The sequence below is a fragment of the Myodes glareolus genome, chromosome 10, assembly GCF_982192425.1.
Source record: "Myodes glareolus chromosome 10, mMyoGla1.1, whole genome shotgun sequence".
Lineage (NCBI taxonomy): Eukaryota > Metazoa > Chordata > Mammalia > Rodentia > Cricetidae > Myodes > Myodes glareolus.
Window position 1 is genome coordinate 50,895,015 of NC_142035.1, and position 24,746 is coordinate 50,919,760.

Below are 24,746 nucleotides of genomic sequence, written 5' to 3' on the forward strand. Positions count from 1 at the left end.
CCCCAGTAGCACAGACACTGAGAGCAATAATTAACAAATGGGACCTCCTGAAACTGAGAAGCTTTTATAAAGCAAAGAACACACAATCAACAAGACAAAATGGCAGCCTACAGAATTGGAAAAGATATTCACCAACCCCACATTGGACAGAGTATTGATCTCCAAAATATACAAAGAACTCAAGAAGTTGATCATCAAAAGAACAAATAATCCAATAAAAATGGGGTACAGATCTAAACAGAGAACTCTCAACAGATGAATCTAAAATGGCTGAAAGACATTTAAGAACATGTTCAACATCCTTAGTCATCAGAGAAATGCAAATCAAAACAACTCTGAGATTCCTTCTTACACCTGGAAGAATGATCAAGATCAAAAACGCTGATGACAGTTTATGTTGGAGAGGTTGTTGGGTAAAAAGAACACTCCTGCATTGCTGGTGGGAGTGCAAACTTGTACAGCTGCTTTGGAAATCAGTATGGCGATTTCTCAGAAAATTCGGAAACAACCTACCTCAAGACCCAGCAATACCACTTTTGAATATATACCCAAAGGATGCTCAATCATACCACAAGGACATGTGCTCAACTATGTTCATAGCAGCATGTATTTGTCACAGCCAGAACCTGGAAACAACTTAAATGTCCCTAGACTGAAGAATGGATAAAGATGTGGTACATTTATACAATGGAGTACTACACAGCAGAAAAAAAAATAATGGCACCTTGAAATTTACAGGCAAATGAATGGAGTTAGAAAACATCATATTGAGTGAGATAACTCAGACCCAGAAAGACAAATATAATATGTACTCACTCCTAAGTGGCTTTTAGACATAAAGCAAAGAGAAACCAGTCTACAATTCACAATCCTAGAGAACCTGGACAACAAAGAGGACCCTAAGAGAGACTTACATGGATCGAATCTACATGGGAAGTAGAAAAAGGGAGAAATATGCACACACTCGCACACATTTTAGTTGGTCTCAGTGTTTTCCCCCTTTAAGATTATTGAAACATTTTGTCTTACAGAGAAGAGACAGGATGGAAATATTTTTAATGGCTTATTCTTGGCTTGTGAACTGTCCGTGGAGAATTGGAACAAGTGAGGCTCCCTACTCATGTGCCTGAAAACATCATCATTCCACTTACACTCTGCCTCTGAACTCACTGGCTCACCAATGAACGTTAGCAGCAATATGGCACGGGGGCCAGAGAAAGACGAAAGGGCCCAGTATGCTTTCTGATTGGGCAGGACAGCCATGACTTAATATTTTTTTATTGAAAGGCAGAATGAATCATGTAACACTTCTAGGATCCTGGGATGTAGGCAGCTTGTCCAGCTGTCTAAGGGTGGGATCTGAGAACCTTCCAACACAGATGTACTGCCAAGTCTCATGACATCTGCCCAGTGAGATGAGCCTGCTGGACTGACAGCTAGTTTGCTTTCCTTTGGTTTCATTGGTTTTTTTTTCAGACTCACACAGAGGGGGTAACGAAATTCATCAAAATAACTAACAGAAGACGAACCAGAAGGCTACTTAAAGCACTCCTGTGCCTTATGGAGGAATTAGATTCATTCATCCAGGACGGGAAGTGGTTCAGGCTGCCTGAAACCACTAGCGGAGAGACAAAAACAGGGACGTAACTGAATCCGGGTTAGCATACTTCATTAAGAGTTTGCTTACAAAGACTCCTCCAGATTCTGCAGGTAGGAAAGCAGTTCTCGGGCCTCGCTAAAGATCAACTGCCACATCAGTGTCTGAAGTGTTGGCATTAGTTTAAGCGCCAGGAGTAATGGGTTGGTTAAGGGAGCAAAGGGCTGGTCTCATGCCAGGAGTCTACCTTCCCACCAGCCCCACAGCAGATGAATAAATTCTGGTCTCTAATGACAGGGCTGAAAGCAAAAATGAGCTGCCCACAACAGGCTCATTAATTTGAATACTTAGTCCCAGTTGGTGGAACTCTCTGGGAAGGATTAGAAGGAATGGTCTTGTTGGAGGAGGTGTGTCACTGGAGGCAGGAGATGAGGTTTCAAAAGCCATTCCCAGTTAGTTCTCTCTGCCCTGCACTTGTGAATCAAGGTGCAAGCTCTCAGCTTCTGCTCTCGCACCATTGCCTGCCTACCTGCTGCCATGATCCCCACCACGATGGCCACAGACTCGAACCCTCTACAGCTGTGAGCCCCAAATTGTACGTTTCCTTTTATACAGTGTCAATACTCATAGCTCTAAGTGTGTATCATTTGGTAATTTATTAACTTTAAAATATTGAGCAAGGGCTGCAATGAAACATGGTTTTGTTTTGCTTTTTCCATCCATGTGCTTTGTTATGTAAGGGTTGTCATTTCCAAGTGAACATCTTTCCACATGCTCTCCACTGAAGGGCAGTGCCGCCCACTTCAAGATGGCTGACTACTTTGAGGGGAATCTGTGTTTAGGCATTGAAATCAGCTCCCAAAACGTTGGAACCAGCCCTACATCTCCTCAGGACCATTACTCAGAGGTGGGGGGTTGGAGGATCTATTCTCATTTGGCTCTGAACCCTACTACATCTAGCTTTGACTGGCGTTCCTTGAGGTACCAAGAAGAGGACCCCCACCTCTCCATCTTCAAACGCTTCCTGGGCAGGAAGAGGCGGAACTTCCTGCGAGGTACTCTCAGCTCTCTGCATCTCCTACACTGAAATCTTCTTCCATTCAGGCCCCTCCCCTGTGGCTCTCTACAAGGAAAGTACTTTTAAGGAAGCCACTGAAGTGAACGGAAAGGATGTGAATGTAGAACAGATACAGTAGACAGTTTCTAAGGCTAGTGTTACAGAGGGAATCTCCCACCTCGTCTTTCTTCCTTTCCTCTTTGTCATGAGGCTAAACTGACTAAAACGGTACCAGTGAAATAAAAATCGCAATTTTTAGATGACCAAAACTCATAAACTTTGGACAAGTCTAAAATGCTTCAAACTTTCTTTTTAATGAGTTCTCATTTGTCAGTAAGTTTTATTTGATGACCTGAGTTATATCGGTTTTATAATTGGACATTTTGTTACTTCTGTGGATCTTTTCTTCTCTAGTCTGGGAGGAGTAAATGATTTGAAGCGTCACCCCAGTCCCTGGCATCCATCCTAAGGCCCCTCTCTCTGGGGATTGCCTTGGTACGGACTCCACCTCCAGAAAGCCTGCCAAGCACTGACCCCTTCCCAGGGAGGGTCAGGATCACTCCCACGCGTTATTTAAGCCACCGCCTAGGAAAAGAACAGGTCTCTGGTTTTGTGTGATGTCTCTCTCTCCCTCCACCCTGTGCCCTGTCCACCCCCATAACCCCTAGCAGTCCCCACCCCACCCCTTCTCCTCACCATGCTCTCCTGGCCACCCAGGAGCGCTGCATTTATTAAACGTGGGCATTTTTTATTTGGTCTGATTGGAATTATTTGCATCAGCAAAGAGGCTGTTTTTAAGATTATACCTAACAGTAAATATGGAGTCCAGGAAAGCTGACCCAGTTTGGGGCTTGAAGCAGAAAGGGGGATGTGGAATATACTCTGCTTTGTGATGGCTTTGTTAGTGTTCAGGCCGTGAGCTTACACAAGTCACAAAAGCAAATAACACATGTCTTGCTTTCTTACAGGTACACATTACAGAAACAGATAAATATTCACACACACACACACACACACACACACACACACACACACACACACACACACATTCCTGCAGAAATAACGATGTCACTTACCTGTTCCTGGAATACACGCTTTAACAGAGGGAGACTTAGGACAAACTTCACTCGCTGATTTGTCAAAGCTCTCATTTCATCCAGACTTAAACCGTACCTGCACAGAACAGATAGCACGTGGGGATTAGGACATTGACTCTGTAAGTTGCCAGAACCAAATCCAGAGCTCTGAGAGAACAGATGCTTTGGCCCTGCATATGTAGCAACACCTGAGGTCAGCTGGAAGGAGAAAGGGGAGGGTTTCCTGATAAGATCCAGTTAAAATGAGGCCGCCACCACTCCGTCTCTACAGAGCTTTAAAGATTGTAGCCACTTTCATAGTCTGGGATGACCCAAGGGCAGGATCTGTGGAGACAGGGACAGAGAGTAGAACCTGTTGGCATAAGGAGAGGACTTTGGTAATGTGGGGAGGATTATTCAGAGTCAAACTGTGAATCCCTGACTCCGCTGCTCTGCTTCTGAATGGAGTTAGAGTCACTGGGAAGTTCCTCTCCTGTTTGGCTGTCCGGGCAGATGACTGACCTTGACCTAGTGGCATCAAAACCACCCTTGCCCAGTAAGGAATTTCTGCCCTTCTATCCCACCTGCATTCTGTGTAACTGTGACAGAGGCTTGGGCTATGCTGTGTCGGGGACTGTTCAAGAAGCACTCTCCCTGCCTGTCTCCTACCACAGGGTCCATCCCGCCTTCCTGTATTTTGGCAGCATCTTCACCAATCCCTCGATACTTTTGTCCTTCACAGGTATTTTCCTCCATCAAGTCTCTGGCATGTCTAGCTCTGTCTTGGCGTCTATTTCTCAACAAGCCTAAGCCTAGGAGGAGAGGTTCCTCTGTGTCCTCTAATATTTCCATGCAAATCACAACAGAAGCCTAGAAGAGCCTCATCCATGGTTGATATTAGCCTCTATCTCAGATGGTATCATGGCAATACCAAGATGAATCAGACACTGATATATTATAGCAAAAATTAAGAAGACAACTTGAGAAAACCAATGCAAAGGGGGAAGACCCACAGGGTAGCAACAAATCTCTCCTTTGAAGCCGCAGAGACCTGAAGGAGGAGAGGCTCCAGGTTGCTTGTCTATTTGCTTATTTGCTTTTCTTAGCTCAGGAACAAAAGAATGACCAGAGCAAGTCTTACATCCAATGAAACTGCCTTTCACGTATGAAGGGAAACAATGAAGACATTCTCACAGTCATCCTTCACATGACGAAAGAGAGATGTGGCTTGTGACACAGGGCTTGCCTGCTGTCTACAAGGCCCCAGATCCCGACTCCAGCACAGGGGGTGGGGGTGGGGAGACAGCGAGAGACAGAGAAAGGAGGCAGAGATAGAGAGACAGAAAGGATGTGACAGTTAAAGGTAGTTCTCTCAACAGAGAAGAAATTTTAACACACACACAAGGCTGGGACCTACAGAAAGAGAATGTCTGAATGGGTGGAAACAGAAATGAGTATGATAGACAGTGACAGGCTAGTTTTCATTAAGGTTTTTTTGTTTGGGTTTGGTTTTTTTATGGACCTTCCTAAGGCAGTGTAGGTTCACTGCAAAATTAAACAGAAGGTACAGAGATTTCTCATATACTTTCTGCCTGTGCAAATGCATAGCATCCTATACTATTATTATTATTATTATTCACCTCCCAGAGTGGGATGTTAGTTACGACCAATTAACCTGCACTAAAGCCTCAAGTCCACAGCTTACAGAAGGTTCACTCTTTTTTATTTGTTTATTTCGTTTGGGAAGTTTTGTTTGGTTGGTTTGATTGTCTTTGGTTTGAATCAGAATCTCATTCTTTAGCCTGGGCTAAAGTAGAATTCATAATATAGACTAGGCTGACCCATATAAATCATGGCAATTCTCCTGCCTCACTCCCCCAAGTGCTGAGATTACAAGCTCATCAAGATTACATCAAGATCAGGATCATTTATTTAAAAAAAAAAGGAGTGTGTGTCTTATGTGGGGCATGTATGTAAGTGTCCAGGGATGTCAAAAGAGGGTGTCGGATCTCTTCCAAGGAGTTATAGGTAACTGTGAGCTGTGAGGTGTGAGTGCTGAGATCTGAACATGGTCCTCTGGAAGAGCAACAAGTGCTCTTAACCACTAAGCTCCTTGGGGTTTATTCTTGAGATGAGTTTACAGTTGCATATATCCTGCATCAGATAAAGCACTTCACCCTGAACACTCTCTGGGCCCCTCCAGTTCAGTGGTCTCTTCTCACCTGACTTTGATCTTTGACCTTAGTAGAGTGAGCTGCGCTGGTAACAGGAAGGGAAGGCAACAGAACCATGTGCAGAGGGATGACAGCAACTAGAAAAGGAATAGCCATCAGTAGCCGCAGTGACAAAGGGCAGTCAGGCAGTTCCAAAGAGCATCTGGGGTAGAAATGATGAGGACAGTGGAAACAGAGAAGAAAGATAAGGCAAAGAGCCTCATGTGACAATCAAGAGACTTTGTGACAAGCCAGAGAAGAAAACCTGTGGGTCCCAGTTGCTGGACGAGGTCTCAGGACCTTCCAAGCTGTAAGGACCAAGGTCTCAGACACCCCAACCTGAAATACCTAATATCAGTTGCCCGAGAGCTATAATGCTTGCCTCCGTGAATCTGGGGGTGCCAGTCTCCCAGGCCTATGCTGTATTTACCATTTCCACTCACAGAGGCTGGAAACGGGGTTACGGTGGCTGCAGAAGCCTAGCGCCAGGCCTCCGGAGATGCCAGGCCTCGTGTCACTTCTCCAGCTTGAATCCCTCCAGCAATCAGTCCTGACTTTGGAAACCAAACCTGGCATCATACATGAGGAGGTCAGAAAACAACCTCCAGGAACCAGTTCTCTCCTTGTACCACGTGGGTTCTGAGGCTCCAACCCAAGGTCATCAGGTTTAGCAGTAAATGTGAGCCCTCTCATTGGCCCATAACACGCATTTCAAAGCATATACTTAAAACAACCACTAGATGGAACTTGTTCGTCACTTGAACTGTCACCAGGGCCAGCTTAAAGTTATCAAAGAAATCAAACCAGGATGGAAAAGCATTAGGGAACACCTAGAAACATGAACATTGGTTCTTCATAATCGCCCACCTAAGTGGCCATCTCTGAAGCAAGAAATGGAAGCTACGTAGCTGGTAAAGCAGTTGTGGAGACAATCACAGGCACTCTGAAGCTCTAAGCTCTGAGCACAGGTTTGACGGTGTATTTTCCTCGTTTAAAGATCTTTGTTGGTTACTTCAAGGACTGTTGCATAGCAAGAGTATAAGTCACACCTAATAGTTTGCTTGGTATTTTCACAGCTATGATACCTGTTCTGTTTTCCTGAGTCTGTAAAATAGGGAGATGTGACAGGTACTACTCCCCTGTCTCACTCCACCTACAGGAGTTCCACAGAACCAAGAGATGTTTTAAATCTAAGAGTCAATGGCATTTGTGCCACAATCAGGAACCAGGCCTGGCATGCTTAAGGACATCTAGGATCAGCCATGTAGAGAGGGTCCGGCTGTAACCTCAGAAGTTCGCTCACCATCTGACTCAACTACCGGTGTTCTGTGTGAAATTGTTCTTGAAAAAAGACTACAACCAATCGCCAAGGACACACTTGAAAGTTCTCTGCATTACGGCAGGCAACCAGCAGGAAGAAACGTCAAAGATACTAGGTTCCACCTGTTCTGATCGAGGAGCTGCTGGGAAGGGGGGATTGTAGAGGCAGTAATGAACTCTCAGAATGAGAGATCTCTCTAGAAAGCATGGTTCATAAGCCAGGACCAAGGCACAAGGTTCTAAGTGAAAACAGAGCCAAATCACACACGTCCATAAGAACGTTTAAGATTAAAAATAGACCTGGCCAAGCGTTAGCAAGGATGCCAAGTCACCAGATATCTCACTGCTGGTGCTGGGACTGTGAAATGGTACAGCCACTTGGAAAAGTTTGACAGTTTCTTGTGACATCAAACATGTAATTCACATACAACCTGTGATTCCACTCCTAAGTATCCACCTAAGAGAAGAGAATCCGTTTGTTAATCAAACAACAACAAAACTATACACAAATGTTTACAACAGTTATGTGCAGCCATCAAAAACTGGGCACACACTTACAACCACAGAATCTAGGTTTAACTCTATGTGGAGGGATGGGGCACTTGGGACATTGGTGAGCCAGTGACGGGGTGAAGGAGGGTAGCAAGAGGTAAATACAAGCAAGGGACAATAATGTATACATATGAAAATGCCATAACAAAATTATCTATGCTAACTAAAAAAGCTGATTATAAAACATTCTGCATATGGGAAAAACACAAAGACAAACAACCCAATGTCCCCCACGTGGGGAGTAGATAAGCCCTTGTGCGTATCCATACAGTGATACAACATGAACACCAATTTAGATGGCTCTCAAAGGCAAGTGTAAAAGAGCCCATCTCAAAAAGGTTAATCCTGTACAAGCACCATTTTATAACACTCTCAAAATGACGAAAGTTATGGAAATGGATAACACCTCAGTGGCTGCCAGAGGTTGGGGCTGCAAAAAGAGGTTGATTCTACAGGAAAAACGCAAAGGAGTTACTTTTGATGTTGTGCACCTAAGTGGGGTAAAATTCCACAGACACACACACCAAGAGGTCTGAACAGATGCTTCATATCAAAGGATATACAAATGACCAGCACACACAGAAGAGAATTTCAACACCAACAGGCATCATGAGAAAACAAACTAAAGCCCTTACGCAATGCCAGTGTGCGGCCGTCTGAACAGCTAGCGTTGTCTAAGTGATGATGTCAGTTGCCGGTGAGTGACATGAGGCTATAATGCTCTCCTATCCTTCTGTGGAAGTGTAAAGTAGTGTAAGACTTTTAGAAATGACCGACCAGGTTTGATAAAAACTAAACATATACCCGTCCTTTAGCCCAATGGTGACAGGGCTGGGTTTTCACCCCACAGAAATGGAATCACGTGTTCACAATAATCCTTATAGGAAGTTGTTCATACCAGCTTAATGCGAAAAGCTCCAAGCTCAGACAGCTCAGGTATCCACCAATAGGAGAACAGATAAATAACTGTGATTTTTTTTTTCATGAATGGCAAATTAGAAATAAAAAGGAATGTAGTGTTGAGATGTATAAATGACATATATCAATCAATATAAACACCATTATACTGAGCTCTCTCAAATCTCTTCTCTAGAGAATGCCAGCTATCATGATATGAAGGTCCTTGGGCAGCCTTTTGAAGAGATGCACAGGATAAGAGCTGCAATCTCTCTCCCACAACCATGTTCAATGGGCCATCTTACAAGTGGGTCTCCCAGTTCTGATGAAGGCTTAGACAACAGCCAAAATGTTGTCTTGCAGGAGACTGAACCCTGACTGCCCAGATCAGAAACTCCAAAGCCCAGACATGGTCTAAGACAGTATGTATTGCTATGCAACCTGCTACCCTTTGGAGTAACTTCCTACTTATCAACAAATAACAAGGGAATACATTATTGTCATGCATGCATACAATGCTGGTGGGCAGGAACATGAATCTTACTTTTTTCATTTCTAGCATCTTATTTTTAAAACACTATAATTATACATAATGTATCAAGAACAGAGTCATGGGCTATATCTCAGGAATTTAGTGCAAAGTAGATTTCCCTGTAGAAACCCCAGTCAAGTCAAGGGGCAGAGGGAGGGGGAGGCGTTCCCAAGCCAGCATACAGAAAGTGCTCTCAGTTTCCCTGTCAGTCTCTACTTCCTTTCTCCTGACCAGGGCTGGCTGCTGTCCTAGCTTTCACTCTATAAACTACTGTGTACTTCTTTTGACTATTGAGGAGATTGAATTATACACACGTGTTGGTTCTTTTGTGTCTGGCTTCTGCCATTCAGCATGGCCAATGAGAGCTGCCTCCAGTGATTGTTGTATCCATAGTTCGTTCATTTCATTCCATGTGTTATAGGATTGAATCATTAGAATTAAAATATGCCATAAAAAGTTGAGTGAGCAAACTGTGTGATGCTGGTTATATTAAATTCTAAAAATAGACAAAACCAATCTGTAACAGGAAGTAGAGATAACAAAGCAGTGGCTACCTCCTAGAAGGTAGGGAGGAGGTTGCCAGGCAAGGGATAAGGAAGCATTCTCAATGACTATGATGCCTTGCTCTGCCTACAAAGAGTCCTTGTCAGTAAGAAGGCTCTTAGAACTCTGCTGTGAGTGGCGCCACCCATGGGCAGGCAGCCCTGGGTTGTATAAGATAGCGAGCTGGCAAGAAACAGAGAGCAAGCCAGGAAGCAGAATTTCTCCGTGCCCTCTGCTTCAGTTCTTGCTTCCAGGTTCCTGCCTTGAGTTATTGTCCTGCCTTTACATCATGATAGACTCTGATTACCTAACACACCCTTCCTTGTCAAGTTTCTTTTCATGATGGTGTTTATCATAGCAATATAAACCAATATCTGATGAATTTTCTCCATGGAGAGAGAGAGAGAGAGAGAGAGAGAGAGAGAGAGAGAGAGAGAGAGAGAGAGAGAGAAATGGCACAGATAAGAACACACTAAGGGAATCTGACAACACACACAACCTGACGTCCTGAAGGGAACCCTGGGATGGGACCAGAACACCTGTGTGGAAACTTAAGATAGTACCAAGGGAGTCTAGAGTTTAACTGATGGTAACATGGCCATGCTGTTATTATTTTTGGCAAATAGACTGCTGTGTAAGATGTTACCAGGTGAGGGGTGCATGGGAACTGTCTATTTCTCAAATATCCAAGTTCCAAGGTAGTGACCCAGAAGAACCTGGCTGTTATGGTTTGGATGTGGTTTGAATGTCCCCAGTGGTCCAAGTGTTGGGCTGGTGGGAAAAACACCTTCAGATACGAAATTTAAAAGCCCACACGATAAGAAACATTTTGTTGTCTATCTTGGCAACTCACATGTTTCTTGAGATCATATAAGCACTAATGCCAACTTTAAACCCTGGTTTCACAGCATGCTCTTGCTTCACCTGCACCCTTTGTCTAGTTCCTTCTACACTTTAGCTTCAGATGACACCTCCAATCCAGCCCCCTACCACTCCCTACATTAATCCCTTCTCCTTGAAAGCAGCAGGAATCAAAACCTGGTCCAGGGTTTGGGAGATAGGCCAGCAGGACCGTATACACTCAGCATTCATGAGGTCCGGGGTTTGACTCACAGTACACACACTATTATTGTGTGAATGTTCCGTCTCCATTATGAACTGAACCACCCGCTCACACAAATCTAAATGGCCGTAAACTCCAGATCAGCAAGCAAAGCAGCCATCTGTCTTCTAGTAAACACTGCTTCTGCAACCATACCCCCAGCTTCCAGCACACCACACACACACACACACACACACACACACACACACGATGAATGAATGGATGGATGACTAAGGATGGAAAGAGAGTTGAAGTGCCCTGTGTTAACAAAGATTAACCACCCTAAGCCTCGGGTTAGCCTGAGAACTCTATGGGGTGGTGGGACAGTGTTCTAAGTACGACGGTTCAATTTTAGCTTTGAGTTCATTCAAAGGAAAAGAAATCTTTTAGGTGACAAATTCCTCACAGGTAGCAGGAAGAAAGATGGAGGACAGAAAGAAAAGGAAGGAAGAGGCAGAAAATACCAGAGACAAAAACTTGGTAGGGAACCCTCACAAGGTGCTTGGGCCCTGCAGTGGGGCTCCTGTTTCTCCGTCGCGCTTCCCTTTCTTTCCTCCTATCTTCTTCCCTTGCTTGCTTGAGCGTTCACCAAATGCTATGCTCTAAGAGCACAGGTGGATTACGACCATCCTCAGAAGCTCTGATACATGCATGGAAACAGAAGAATCCTCACACACTGGAAGATGCTGGGTCTTCACACAAAGAGATACACAGATTTTACTCATTTTCAGTACCCATCAAGTTGGTTGGGCTGTGGCTTCCTCCTGGAGAGTGCTGTGGTTGTTGTCTAAGCCTGTGGTCTAGCAATGACCTTGAGTTGGTTCTGAAAAGATGAGCTCACTTCCGGGGCTGGAAGGAGGCAGAAAGCTTTGTACAATGACGCTGGGAGAAATGATGTGACTGTGGCCAGGAAGAGTACATCTTCTGGAAGCAGGGCTGAGGTTAGGGAGTAGGGGTAAGGTGGGAAGGGCTGGAAAGGAACAAACAGGAAGCTTAAGGAGAAATATGATCAAATAAGCACAGATATATGTTCTGCTGAGACTTCCAGCTTGCACTTATGAAGGCTTCCATTTCTCTCTCTCTCTCTCTCTCTCTCTCACGCGCGCACGCACACACACACACACACACACACACACACACACACACACACCGCTCTTACCCATAGGGTATTTAAGTTCCCTCCCTTAGATCAATCATGTGATTTTTCCTGCCTCTTCTCCCACCTCGAACTCTAGGGGCTGGAGGAGTCATTCGAGAGCTGCTTTGCCCAGGATAAACCTGGTCTTTTACTTTTTAATTCAGCTTGATCTGACTTACTGCACTGACAGAGAAACTGATTGTCGATCTACAGAAAACCTATTAATATACACAATCTGCTAAGACAAAAACACACACTTATGGAGCTAGGAAGATGGCTCAGTAAGTCAGGTGCTTGCTGCACAAGCATGAGGGCCCGAGTTCAGATCCCCAGAACCTACATAAAATCTAGAGGTGATGCAAAGCCAGGATTTGGGGGCTTGCTAGTCAGTCAATCAGATTCTAAGCACTGGGTCCAGTGAGAGATCCTATCTCAAAAAATACTGGAAGATACTGAAAACACACACACACAGAGAGAGAGAGAGAGAGAGAGAGAGAGAGAGAGAGAGAGAGAGAAATAGAGAGAGAGAGAGAGAGAGAGAGAGAGAGAGAGAAACAGAGTGAGAGACATCCAAAGTTGTCAACAAATACCAACACAGTGGCAAGTGAGAGAGGAAGCTACCGGAAGCGCGCACACACACACACACACATACACACACACAGAAAAGTCCAGAGTTGTTAACAAATACTGAGATATTTCACCAAGGAAACACTGTAGCCATGATTGCTGGGGCTGTTCCTCTCCTGTTGGATTTCTGAGGCTGTTCCTCGCCTACTCTCAGGTACGGCACCTGGTTAGCTCAAGTTGTCACCAGGATCCCAACCTCCAGGACAGTGATTAGTTTAGAAATAAAAGATGATATTGAAGCAAGAAGACTCTTGTTTAGGGGTGCATTTAGGTGAAGAGAGCAGCACACAAGGATCAGTTGTGAAAACAGAGTGGCCAGGAGGCAGCAGTGGTGACGGCCAGAAGGCGCTGCAGCTTATGGCTGTCACCAGGCTCTCAGACCTGTGACCTCTTGACCTGTTGACCTGTTGACCTGTAGGGTTCCTGTAATAAAATGTGGCACAGTTATGCTCCTCTGAGGATATTTTTAGTGGATTATTGCACTAATTGTATAACGGTCCTCCTTGAAAACTCACTGTGGTTTTGACTGTGTTCTATGTGTTTGTATGCTGGCTGGAGACGTAATCTTAAATTCTATCAGTGGCTTTATGAGAAGAGGAAATGATTTCTGAGCTGGCATTCTTGCTCCATTTCACTATTTAATGCCTTATAGTATGCTATAATGCAGCAAGGACCTTACCAGCTGCTGGTGCCGAGCTCTGGAAGTTCCTAGACTCCAAAACTGGGAATGGAATACATTTCTATTTTTGTAAATTACCTTATGGCAGACATTTTATTACAGGAAAGAAGACAGATGCTCATTGTCTTTAACAACAAATCCACTTGACAGATACATGCAGGAAGCCCCTTTCATGAGTCAGATAATGTATTCAGGAGCCAGGGTCCACACTGACCCGAGCCGGGTGGTGGTGGCGCACACCTTTAATCCCAGCACTCAGGAGACAGAATCAGGCAGATCTCTGTGAGTTTGAGGCTAGCCTGGTCTGCAAGTGCTAGTTCCAGGATAGGTTCCAAAACTACAGAGAAACCCTGTCTCAAAAAAACAAAAACAACAACAACAAAAAGTATCACTTGTCTATTTTCCTTTTCATTTCCTATTATTTCAGAAGTCGAAAGATGGACATGGTACTTCAAGAGCCACTGGATTCAAGGCCTGAGCTCTCTGAGGGCCACAAAGAAGCTAAGTCCCTAAGATTGGAAATAGGTTGTACCTGGGACTCAGTAGGCACCAATACTAAGCCTACTTGGCAAGCTCCAGGCCTTCTTAGCAATACCCTACCTGAAACCAAACAGTAGACAAGGTCTGAGGAACAACACCAGTGTTTATCCTCTGGCCTCCACACCCAAGCACACACATATACACACTCATGTGTGCACATCTGCGCATGTGTATGCCCACCCATACACAAAAACATACCCACACCCCCCACACATACATACCTCCATGCAACAAACAAAATGAGCATGAAGCATCCTAATAGGTGGTGATAAAAGACTCTCAACCCCTTGCAGGGACACAAAAGGGACTTGATGTTTTATGATCTCAACAGAATAGGGCTATCTCTAATTAAGAAACAGCCCCCAAATGCTCATAATTACAACCATAGAGAGGACTAGGTCTCAATGACCTCGTTACCCAAACTCAAGTCTCTTGGAATCAGTCAGAAAAGCTCCATCTATTAAAGCATATATCTTGTTTATTACTGTCATAAAGCACAAACAGAGGGGTGCTTTCTAAGGAACGCCCCATAGAACTTTTTTCTGGAGTAGCAGGGTTTTATCATACAGATTGTACACATTACAGGAAGGAAGGGATAGCAAATAGAAGCTTTTAGAGGCAAGGCAAACAGTAGAATCCACTTGAGCAAGATGGAGTTGGGAAACTCCTCAGCAGAAGTTTTTGCTATAGGTTCTGGTTCCTAAGAGCCACAAAGTCTCTGTAACAGCGAATACCAAAGGCAGGTATGAACGGGAGTCTTTTCTTTTCAGCTTCCCTGCAGTAAGGATTTGACAGAAGTGGCTCCATCTTGATTCTAACAACTTCAAATGAAGATCACAGCAAAAGAAAAAAAAAAGAAAAGATGGTGGGACTCACCTAGCTTCCTTGGAGACTATGAGGCAAGGTGTCTCCTGTTGGCATCTGCTCCCTCTCTCAGCTGAGTTGCATCATTTGTCCTCTCCCAATCTCATGGCTCTAGTTGGTGACCCCATTCTAGAGGTGAGCAAACACTGGATAGCCCCAGCCGCTCTTTGATTTCAGCCCCAGGGACGATTTCAAGGAAAGGTGGTTGCCAGATACATCAGTGAGGGCAGACTACAGCCAAGCTGGAAATTACAAAGTGTCACTGTCTTCCTGCCTGCTTGCTGAGTCTGGGCCATGTACCCAGAGCTAAGGGCAGGAGATGGAGAGAACGGGGGGACTGCATGTGCTGAACCCCAGCTTCTGCTCCTGAAGCTACTAGAAGCTGAGTTTCCAACATTGTAACTGAAGGGAGTCACTACTTAAGGCTAACTTGATATTTCTAGTGGTGAGCGCCCGAGAGCCAAACCACAGCCACTTGGACAGCAAATGGAACTTTCTTCCTTATCAAAAGAGGAGGCCTGACTTGGGGGCAGGTCCTGGGGCACTTTGACTGTGGCTCAAGGGTATTTCGAAACTAACATCTCTCTAATTTCCTCTCTGGGTCACTTCATTCTAGAGCTGATTTCCTTTGTGATAACTAACTGGTGTAGGAGGACCAGTTTCGCTTTCCAACTCTACCCTGTCCAAAATGAAGCACACACTGCTGACAGATCTCTTTCTTAGGAGCAGCCCCAAACCCTCCCCTCCCATTTTGTTGACCAAAATCAGGGAACAAGACCCTGCTGCCAGAGAAAGGCTATACTTGAAGTAGTTTCTGGTGGAAGGTGGGGAGCAGGGTTGGGGGAAGGCAGACAGGGTTATCAGTGCCAGGAGACAATAAGATGATCACATGATGTGCCCACAAGGAAAGCCTAGGCAATGCTGAGAAGGGTGTGTGGCAGGAGGACAATGCTCGCTTTAGTAAGACTGCTTTGTGGGGAAACGACGGAAATGAATTCTTCTCCATTAACACCTTTAAGGGAATTCCTCAAATTAGACATGCAAATGTATTTTATAATTATCAAATCCCATTGGTCCCCTTCCCAAATTGTTTGATCTGCCTTATCTGCATTTCCACCATAGTTCTCCCTTATTGACACCTTTAATAGCCAGGAAAATTATAAGATATATACATTCTGCTGACACATATAAGCCTATGTGTTCTGGGTCCAGAGCTCCTTGGCAATGAAGTGTCCTTCATAGACAGGGATCTGGTCCTTTTCACTTGGAGGCTCCTTCTCTTACCTCTGTTCTTGCCACCTCTACCCCCCTCCTACCCTTCTCTACCTCTTCCTTTCTCCTCTCCTTCTCTCATCCCCCACCCACCCACCTCACCCACCCCCAGCTTCTTTAGCTGGACAGATGCAGAGATGAGGTCTGACTGAAGGTAGACCATTCTCTACCTGGTGCAGGGTCAGTACCTGTGGACGTCAGGGGTGATGCTGTAGCCCTCAGCCAGCACTCCTAATCCTGTGAATCACTCCTAATCCTTCCAAGAGGAAGGAAGAGTTTCCTAAAGGACTGAACGTTATCACTCAAAAACTGACACCTTGGGGCAGGTTGGGTAGTGCCCATCTGCTGCCTGATCAGTGGTTAGGATTGCAGGAGAGGTGTAGAGGCAGAAGAGTGGGCGGGAACCTTTCACAATGCATTAACAGAAGGTGGCCAAGCTGCTTTATTCTCCTAAATCCTGGATTTGTAGGAGACTGAAAGAACACTGGTCTGTGGAGTCCTGTCTTCTCCCTGACAGACATTCACTTCCCGAGCACGAAGCAGAATCTTATCCCTGGCCCCACACACCCACTCGGTACTTTGAAGGTTTCCTGTATCCTAGCCCTAATTCTGCATCTTTCTTGGGAAAAACACATATATCCTCATGTTTGTTGCATGGCCCTATTCTTATGGAAATGTGAACAAACATCTATTCACCCTGGATAGGGAACCAATGACAAATCCCAGTAACAGTATCACCAAAGTTCAACTTGATAAACCAGTGAGTTGATTGGAGTTACTTACAGAAGTATAAATGAGGGAGGAGCTACTTATAGGAGAACGGAACCCATCCCAGCATGAGTGGTGACCCCCAATAGCTCAACCCTGCAGCTCTCTGCATGACTTACCAGCAGCTCCTCAGATCAGAAAGTCCCCTCTCCCCGGCAGTGTTTATTTCTTACACAACCTTGGAGAGAGGGGCCTTTGTGATCCTGTAAGTTTCAAGAACTCCTTGAAACGTGTTTGTTGTCTACTTTCTAAATCTTTAAGAACCTCCCTTTAGAAATTCCTGAGTCATAAAGAGCTTCCCACAAAGATGGAATGCTTCACCCAACAGTCTCCGAACTAAAGGAGCAATGTACATTTCTCTTGTTTTAGCAGAAGTTATTCTCAATTGTCAAATAATAATTACTATTGTATCGGTTATATTATTGTTGCCATTGTGGTGGTACTGGGATTAAACCCAGGACCTTGTACATGCTAAACAAACTTCCTAGGTTATATCCCAGTCCCTTTCAGTTACTGTTAAAGGTCTCTACGGAGTGGAGAGAAGGAAGTACTATACACACTCACGATTGTAAGAGGGGAAATCCAAAGCCTGAGCATGACTTTTTCACAATTAATTGGGCATATGGAAGTCTGGAGGCAATGAAAATCCTAGAGCACACCACCAGCTTGTTTCAGGGATCCCCAGACACCTGACAAAAGGACATGAGAAGCTACCATCGGGAAAAGCAGGAGAGTAGACTTCTAAGGTCTGCATCTGGGGGGTCAAAGTCTTAAGGCGAGAGCAGCAGTGACACAGAGACTGTGGGTGACCTAGAGAGAGCGATGAGAAGTGTTCTGAGTGGCCTTTGCTCTATCCTGGTGACCGCTGATGGCCTGGGAACACCTCAGCGACAGTCCAGCCTTCTTCACCAATTCCCTGAACTCAGGCTTTTTAAAAATCATTATATTCTTATTTTATATAGTAAGCTAATGAAAAATTAATAAATATTTGTAAAAATAAATCAAAACAGTCACTGTGAGTGACTAAGGAAAAGGAACTTACTCAAATTCTAGAAGAATATATTCCATAAATAAATAAATAAAATCTAGAATTAAAAAATAAATTTTTCTAGAATCTAGAAGAGACGAGCACACCTTACTGCATTCCTCAATGGCCTGAGACAAGACAAATCAGATGACTTCGCTTGACTTGGGCAGGGTATGTGGACTACTAGTACCTTTGAATCACCTGCCTGACACATGTGTACAACATGAGACCAGGAAACCCTCAACAAGGAACAAAGCGCTAGCACATTGTTGAAGGCTGTAAAGCCCTATAGCATAACTAGACCTCAAAAGTACTCTGCTAAATGAATGAAGCCAGATGCAGCAGGCTGCCATGTCCGGAACAGGCAAATTCATAAAAGGGAAGTAGATCACTGGTTGCCAGAGGGTGGCCTGGAGGGGAAACAAAAAGTGATTGAGTAATGGTTACAGAATGTTTTCAGGAGTGCTTAAACTTTGGAATGAAGTCAAAGTGTTGGTTGAATAACACTGAATACACTAAACGTTACTGAGACGAACACCTTGACCATAACCAATTGTGTGTTCTCTAAATTTCACATCTTCTCTGAAATAGAGACGGAAAAGAGAGGAAAAGATGAAGGAGAGCCTGGGTGAGAAGCTGCCACCTTCAGAAGCTTTACCGTAGGTATAGCACCACTACAGGGACCCGCCATACATACACAGGCTACCTAGACAAGGGACACACATGGAAGAGGAATATCTTTGCTGAGAGACTACTTTACAACCATAAGGTGGTGCCAGTAGCATCCTTATCCCCAGTTAAAACAAAAATACAGTCACATGTTCCCATTTGCCTTGAGAGGCAGCAATAGTCCTCAAGGGATGGGCATCCAGTGGTCTAAAGGAAGATTCTGGAACAAGCACATCTCCTTTGGACCAGCTCTCTCCCAGTTAATCACAAAGCACCAAAGCTGTGTGATTCCTCCCGTGTGAGGCATCTACAGTAGCCATAGAGAGAAATTAGAATGATGGCTTGCAGGAGCTGAAAAAGAGAAAAAGGGGAACTCGTGTTTAATGGGAAGTGTTTCAGTTTAATTTAGGAAGATAAAAAGTTCTGGAGATGGATGGTGGTGACGGCAGCCCAACAATGCAAATGCAATCGATGCCGCTAAAGTACATATTCAAGTTTGCAGTAGTAAACAACTAGGTTATGTGTGTTTTAGCACAGTTTAGAAACATGGTTGGAGATGGAACCATTAAGAAAACTTTATTTCCAGTATTATTTGACTCTTTGAGTAAACGAGTATACTCACATGAATAAATAAGAGTGAGAAAAATACTAAACATGAAAAGTTGGGAAGAAAAAGATGAATCATTTCAAGGAAGAAAAAAATAAGGGAATGAAGAGAAAGGGGATAGAGAAGCATCCAGAAACAGCCAAAGGGAGCCTTGTGAAGCATGACAAAGTCTTAGAGGAACAGAAACATCTACTAACAGGGCTTTCGAAGCTGTCTGGCTGAAGAGTGTGACATACCCCTAAGTGAAAGCAACCACTCACCATCTAATCTGCCATGACAGAACCTCTGTGTGCCAGGAAACAAAACAAAAAGTGTTTGGGAGCATATCTCGTTTCCAGCACCACTTTCTCCATTCCCTTCAAACCCCGGTGAGAAGCCTTGCATGAGGTCATTTTCTGCTACTATAATGGAACAACTGAATCCGTATAGTTTATAAAGAAAAGAGGTCTGAGCTGGAGAGATGGCTCAATGGGTAAAAGAACTTGCTTGCAAACCTAATGACCTGAGTATAGCTCCCCGGAACCTACATAAAAACCAGAGGCAGTAGCGTGACAGTCTGTAATCCCAGCAGCCTATGGGAGGTGAGAAGCAGAGACAAGAGACTCCTCAAACAGTGAGGAAAGGAGAGTAGCAAAACCTATTGTCCTCTGGCCGCCACACGCACACTTTGCACACATGCAGCTGAACTCACACATGAACACATATCACACACACTCAAGCATACACGTGTGCACGTACACACACACACACACACACACACACACACACACACACAAAGAGACGGGAGAGAGAAAGAGAGTTCAGGAAGTGCAAGGGCATGGTGCCAGTTTTTCTGCCCAGCTCTGGTAAAGATCACGTGGTGGGTGGTAGCCCAGGGGTGGGAAAACAAAATCATATGGTGTCTTAGTTACTGTGAAAAGACACCATGACCAAGGCAGCTTATAACAGGAAGCATCTAATTAGGTCTTGCTTACAGTCCAGAAGGTAAGTCCATTGTCATCATGGCAGAGAGCATGGCAGCAAGCAGACGTGGTGCTGGAGAAGTAACTGTGAGCTTTATATCCTGATCTGTAAGCAGCAGGCAGAGGGAGGAGAGAGAGAGAAAGAGAGACAGAGACAGAGACAGAGAAAGACAGAGAGAGACTGGGCCTGGGAAATCTTAAAGATCACCCCCCAGAGACACACTTTCTCCAACAAGGCCACACCTATTCTAACAAGACCACGCCTCCTAATCTTTATAATACTTCTCAAATAGTTTACAACTGCAGACTAAGTGTGCAAATAGTATGAATTTATACTAATATCACTATAATAGCACTAATATCATTTAAACTACTACACATGGTTTTTAGTTATCAACTTGGCTGAATCCAGAATCACGTGGTAGATGAGCCTCCTGGGAACGCTTCTGGAGGATTATTTTTGAAAGACCCCAACCCTCGTCTCCATCTTAAGATATTTTGATCAACTAGGCCAGGGCAAAACAGGATATCTGTGGGCAGCAGAAGCAGTCTTGAGAAAAACACCCAGTCCTCTGTGTATCGAAACCCAAGGGGGCAGAAACTGGCTGAAACTAGCTTAATTTAGACTTGTTTTTGTAGGTTTGTTTTTGTAGACTTGTTTTTGTCCTGATGCTGATCCACCCCATATGTTAATTTAATTTGAGTTGACCAATGATGTTGTTGTTGCTATGCTTCCCCATTATGTAACCCCTGAGACCCTATAAATACTGGCTGGAAAAATATAAGGGGGGCTCAGTCTCACTGGAGTACTGAGTCTCCCATTGGTGCCTTCGACGATAAAGAATCCTCTTGCTGTTTGCATCCATTGGCGTGGTTTATTGAGTCTGAGGGATCCTTCCCTGGACCATAGAAATTAGGGTCTTTCAATTTTGATTAGGTAAACTGAGTGCAAAGGCAGGCCCACTGCAGGCAGCACCATTCCCTGGGCTGGGATCCTGAACAGTGTAAAAAGGAGAAAGTAAGAAGAGCACAGATAGGGGACTGGAGAGATGGCTCAGTGGTTAAGAGCATTGCCTGCTCTTCCAAAAGTCCTGAGTTCAATTCCCAGCAACCACATAGTGGCTCACAACCACTTGTAATGAGGTCTGGTGTCCTCTTCTGGCCTGCAGACATACACACACAGACAGACTATTGTATATATAATAAATAAATATGAAAAAAGAAAAAAAAAGAAGAGCACAGATATCCGTCACTCTCTACCTCTTGATGGTGGAGGTGACATGACCAGCCTTCTCCAGCTCCTGTTGCCTTGGCTTCTCTGCAGTGATGGACTGAAACCTGAAACTATTATCCAAAAGAAACCTTCCTGAAGTTGCTTTTGTCAGAAAATATAACCAAAAGACAAAGAAAAACAGGAAGCCCGAGAATACACAGGGGATAATCTTAAGATCTTCCGGTAGGATCTCGACCGCTTAGAGGTCCTACCTCTACTTAATATTACCATACTGGGGAACTAAGCTTCTAACCCATGACTCCTTGCAGCACAAAGCCACAGTCAGATCATACAAGCCTTAAGTCACCTAGAATCCTGTTCTCAGAGAAGACCGTGCTATCGTGGCATGCACAGCAGAGAAGGAATAGACTTCAGAAAGTTAGGAAATTCCCAGAGTCTGGAGGACACTAGTAGAGGAAATTGCCTTGGAAGCCAGTCTTTGAGAGAGACAGAACCATTCCTCAGGAAGGGGCAGTGGGCTAGGCCCTTGTTGCTCTTTATTGATGAGGTTCAGCAGTCTAAAGACAAAAACCTGCCCTGAGGAGCACCTCAGAATATAGGACTTCCGTAACTATTTTCCTTGGGGAGAAAGTTGTTTCCTGGAGTCTTATTCTGAGAGTACCTGACATTACACAACCTCTGCTTTATACAGAGCATTGTGGGTTGTCACAATCCCGCTCCACCCAAATGCCTACTTGAACTTCAAAGGCCCATTGAGGGAGGATAGAGATAATGATTGACTACAGGAGGTTTAACACCACTTCCAGGAAGATTTTGCAATAGCAGAATGAATATTCTTCCAGAAATAAGAGCCATGTCCTTCTAGCCCCATAAAGATTAAATCTGGCAGCACAAAGTGTGTTTTCATGTAGGTATCAGAATCTTGAATCATTTGGGGGAAACAGTAAAAATGTTATCTATGCTATTATGATTCTGAGGTTATGAAATAAACAAGAAACGATGGCAAACCTTGGGATTGTGGGGTTTTGTCTTTTTTCTTCTGTGTGTGTGAAAGGGAAGGAGAAGGAGGATACACTTGTGCTGGTAATTTTATGTCAACTTGACACAAGCTAAAATCATCTAAGAGAAGGGACTCTCAATTAAGAAAATGCCTTCACAAAATGGTGCTGTCAGCAAATCTGTAGGGCAGTTTCTTAATTAGTGATTGCTGGGGGAGGGCACAACCCACTGTGGGTGGTGCCATCCCTGGACTGGTGGTCCTGGGTTCTATAAGAAAGCAGACTGAGCAAGCCATGAGGAGCAAGTCAGTAAGCAGCACCCTTCCATGGCCTCTGCATCAGCTCCTGCCTCCAGGTTTGAGTTCCTGCCTGACTTTCTCTAATGATGAACAGTGATGTGGAAGTATAAGCCAAATATACTTTTCCTCCCCAATTTGTTTTGGGTCATGGTGTTTCATCACAGCAATAGTAACCCTAACAAGGACAGTACTCAACCAATGCTTCCTAAACGCTTACTCAAGAGTTTCTTATTTATGGTTCCCAACAGCCAAGAAGCTCAAACATTATCTCCATTTCAGTGTGTGTTTTTACTTTGGTGGGGTTTTTTTGGTTTTGTTTGTTTGTTTGTTTGTTTTGTGGATTGAACCTTAGGAGGTGTTTTTTTGTTTGTTTGTTTGTTTTGTGGATTGAACCTTAGGGATGCTCTCTAGTGCTGAGCTACACTTTCAGCCAGAACTCAGTGTTAAGAATAGGGGTGAGGAAATACCCTGGTGTTAAACCCAAGAAGCCAATCATCCAATGGTTTTGCAATTCAGGCTTGCCATTACCCCTGTCCCTAAGAGACAGGGTGATATGTAAGTAAGTGACCATCTGTTTGGCCCAAATCATCCCAAGTTTTAAAATGCAGTTACCCAAACAGAAAAAGTCAAGAACCACCCACCCAGAAAAAAAGTGGTGATACATTACACAAATGCTTGGTGATACATTAGTGAATATAGGCTAAAGAGATCCCTGAACCCCGAAAGTGAGGCCCCTGAATTCCTTTTCTTTTTTGGTTGAGTTATATTTATCGATATTTATCCTCCCAGATGCCATTACAGAAAAGATTTCAAATCTTTAAATCATTTTAAACGTAATACTTCCATTAAGTGTTTGATGAAAATAACACTTTCTCAAAACAAAACAAAGAAGAAAACCAAAACTGTTCCACATTTTCATAAATGTCTTCTATGTTCGTCCTAACAGAAAGCAGGTGGATCTCACATCTGCTTCCCCAATTAGTCGGGGGGTGAATACTGCACTTCATGACGTCACTGGAATTTGTTACTGTACATTGGTGGGAACGTGTGCATGAAAAGAGCCAATGACACTTTGGAAATTATAAAAATAATCTTGAACCTGTTGGAAGAAATCTTGGATACCATCTAAAGTCTAGAGATACCTGGACCACACTTGGAGGAACATGACTTCAAGAGTTATTAATGGCCTAAAGAACTATTGGTGAGGGGGAAAAAGGTTGAAAAGTGTGGGGGACACTTAAAGACATAACCAGGGTCTTCTCAAAGGGTACTTCAAAATCTGGACATCACCTTCCACCTGCACTCACTGCCCAGACACCCAGACACCCCTTCTCTTCTCCTCTCTTTCTTTCTCCTCTCTTTCTCTCTCTCTCTCCCCCCTCCCCTCTCTCTCTCTCTCACACACACACACACACACATTTCAAGACAGGGTTTCTCTGTGTAGCCCTGGCTGTCCTGAAACTCACTCTGTAGACCAGGCTGGCCTCAAACTCAGAGATACACCTGCCTCTGCCTCTTGAGTGCTGGGATTAATGGCATGAGCCACCAATGCCAGGCTCTCACAACCGGGTAGGAGGGAGTTAACTAATTCTCTCTGGAACATACTGAGTTTTGTCTGTTGGTTTTCAGGTGGTTTTAATTGGGGGGTGTTTTGTTTTGTTTTGTTTTTTAGACAGGGTCTCTGTGGCCTCAGCTGTTCTGAACCTAGGTAACTGAGAAAGACCTTGAATTCCTGGTTTTCCCGCCTCCATTTCCCAAGTGGTAGCGTGATTTTAATATTCTAAATCAGGATTTTCCAATATTAAAACTACAAAGTAAATAAATGTCTGTAATCAGGCTTTGGGGTCCCAGTGCTGAGGTCACCTCCTCACCCTCATGACAGCTGTTTTCTACTGTCCTGGATCTCCCTGTCTGGCGTGCAGTGTCATCAAAACCAGTGTAAAGGACCTCCCTCCGCAAGCCAATGCGCCCCGTTTGCCATTCCTCCTCACTGGCTCACCAGAAAACTTTCCTAGGAGAGCCTCCCGGGCCCCCCACTCCCCGCCCAGACAGCAAGCGTCCATCCCAGATGCGCACACCCTATCTCTGTTTTCTGTGGGTTCTGCCCTGCCAAGCCAGGGGGGAATCTCCGAAACAGATTTAGATGCAAAATGAGCCTGAGCACCTATCCTTG

The 24,746-nt window shown here is 44.4% G+C and overlaps 1 protein-coding gene across 3 annotated transcripts in view; it reads right to left on the minus strand.

Annotated features, from left to right (window-relative positions):
• Nucleotides 1-24,746, minus strand: part of Acoxl (acyl-CoA oxidase like) — a 294,348-nt gene that overhangs the window by 262,126 nt on the left and 7,476 nt on the right. For 2 of the 3 annotated variants that reach the window (XM_085696377.2, XM_085696375.2), the window contains exon 2: nucleotides 3,731-3,827. In XM_085696377.2, coding sequence (XP_085552503.2) covers nucleotides 3,731-3,805 — 75 coding nt within the window. In that variant the 5' untranslated portion in view covers nucleotides 3,806-3,827. Of the gene's footprint in view, nucleotides 1-3,730; nucleotides 3,828-14,749; nucleotides 15,120-24,746 lie in introns of those variants that run through there. The other variant, XM_085696378.2, reaches the window with a different exon arrangement.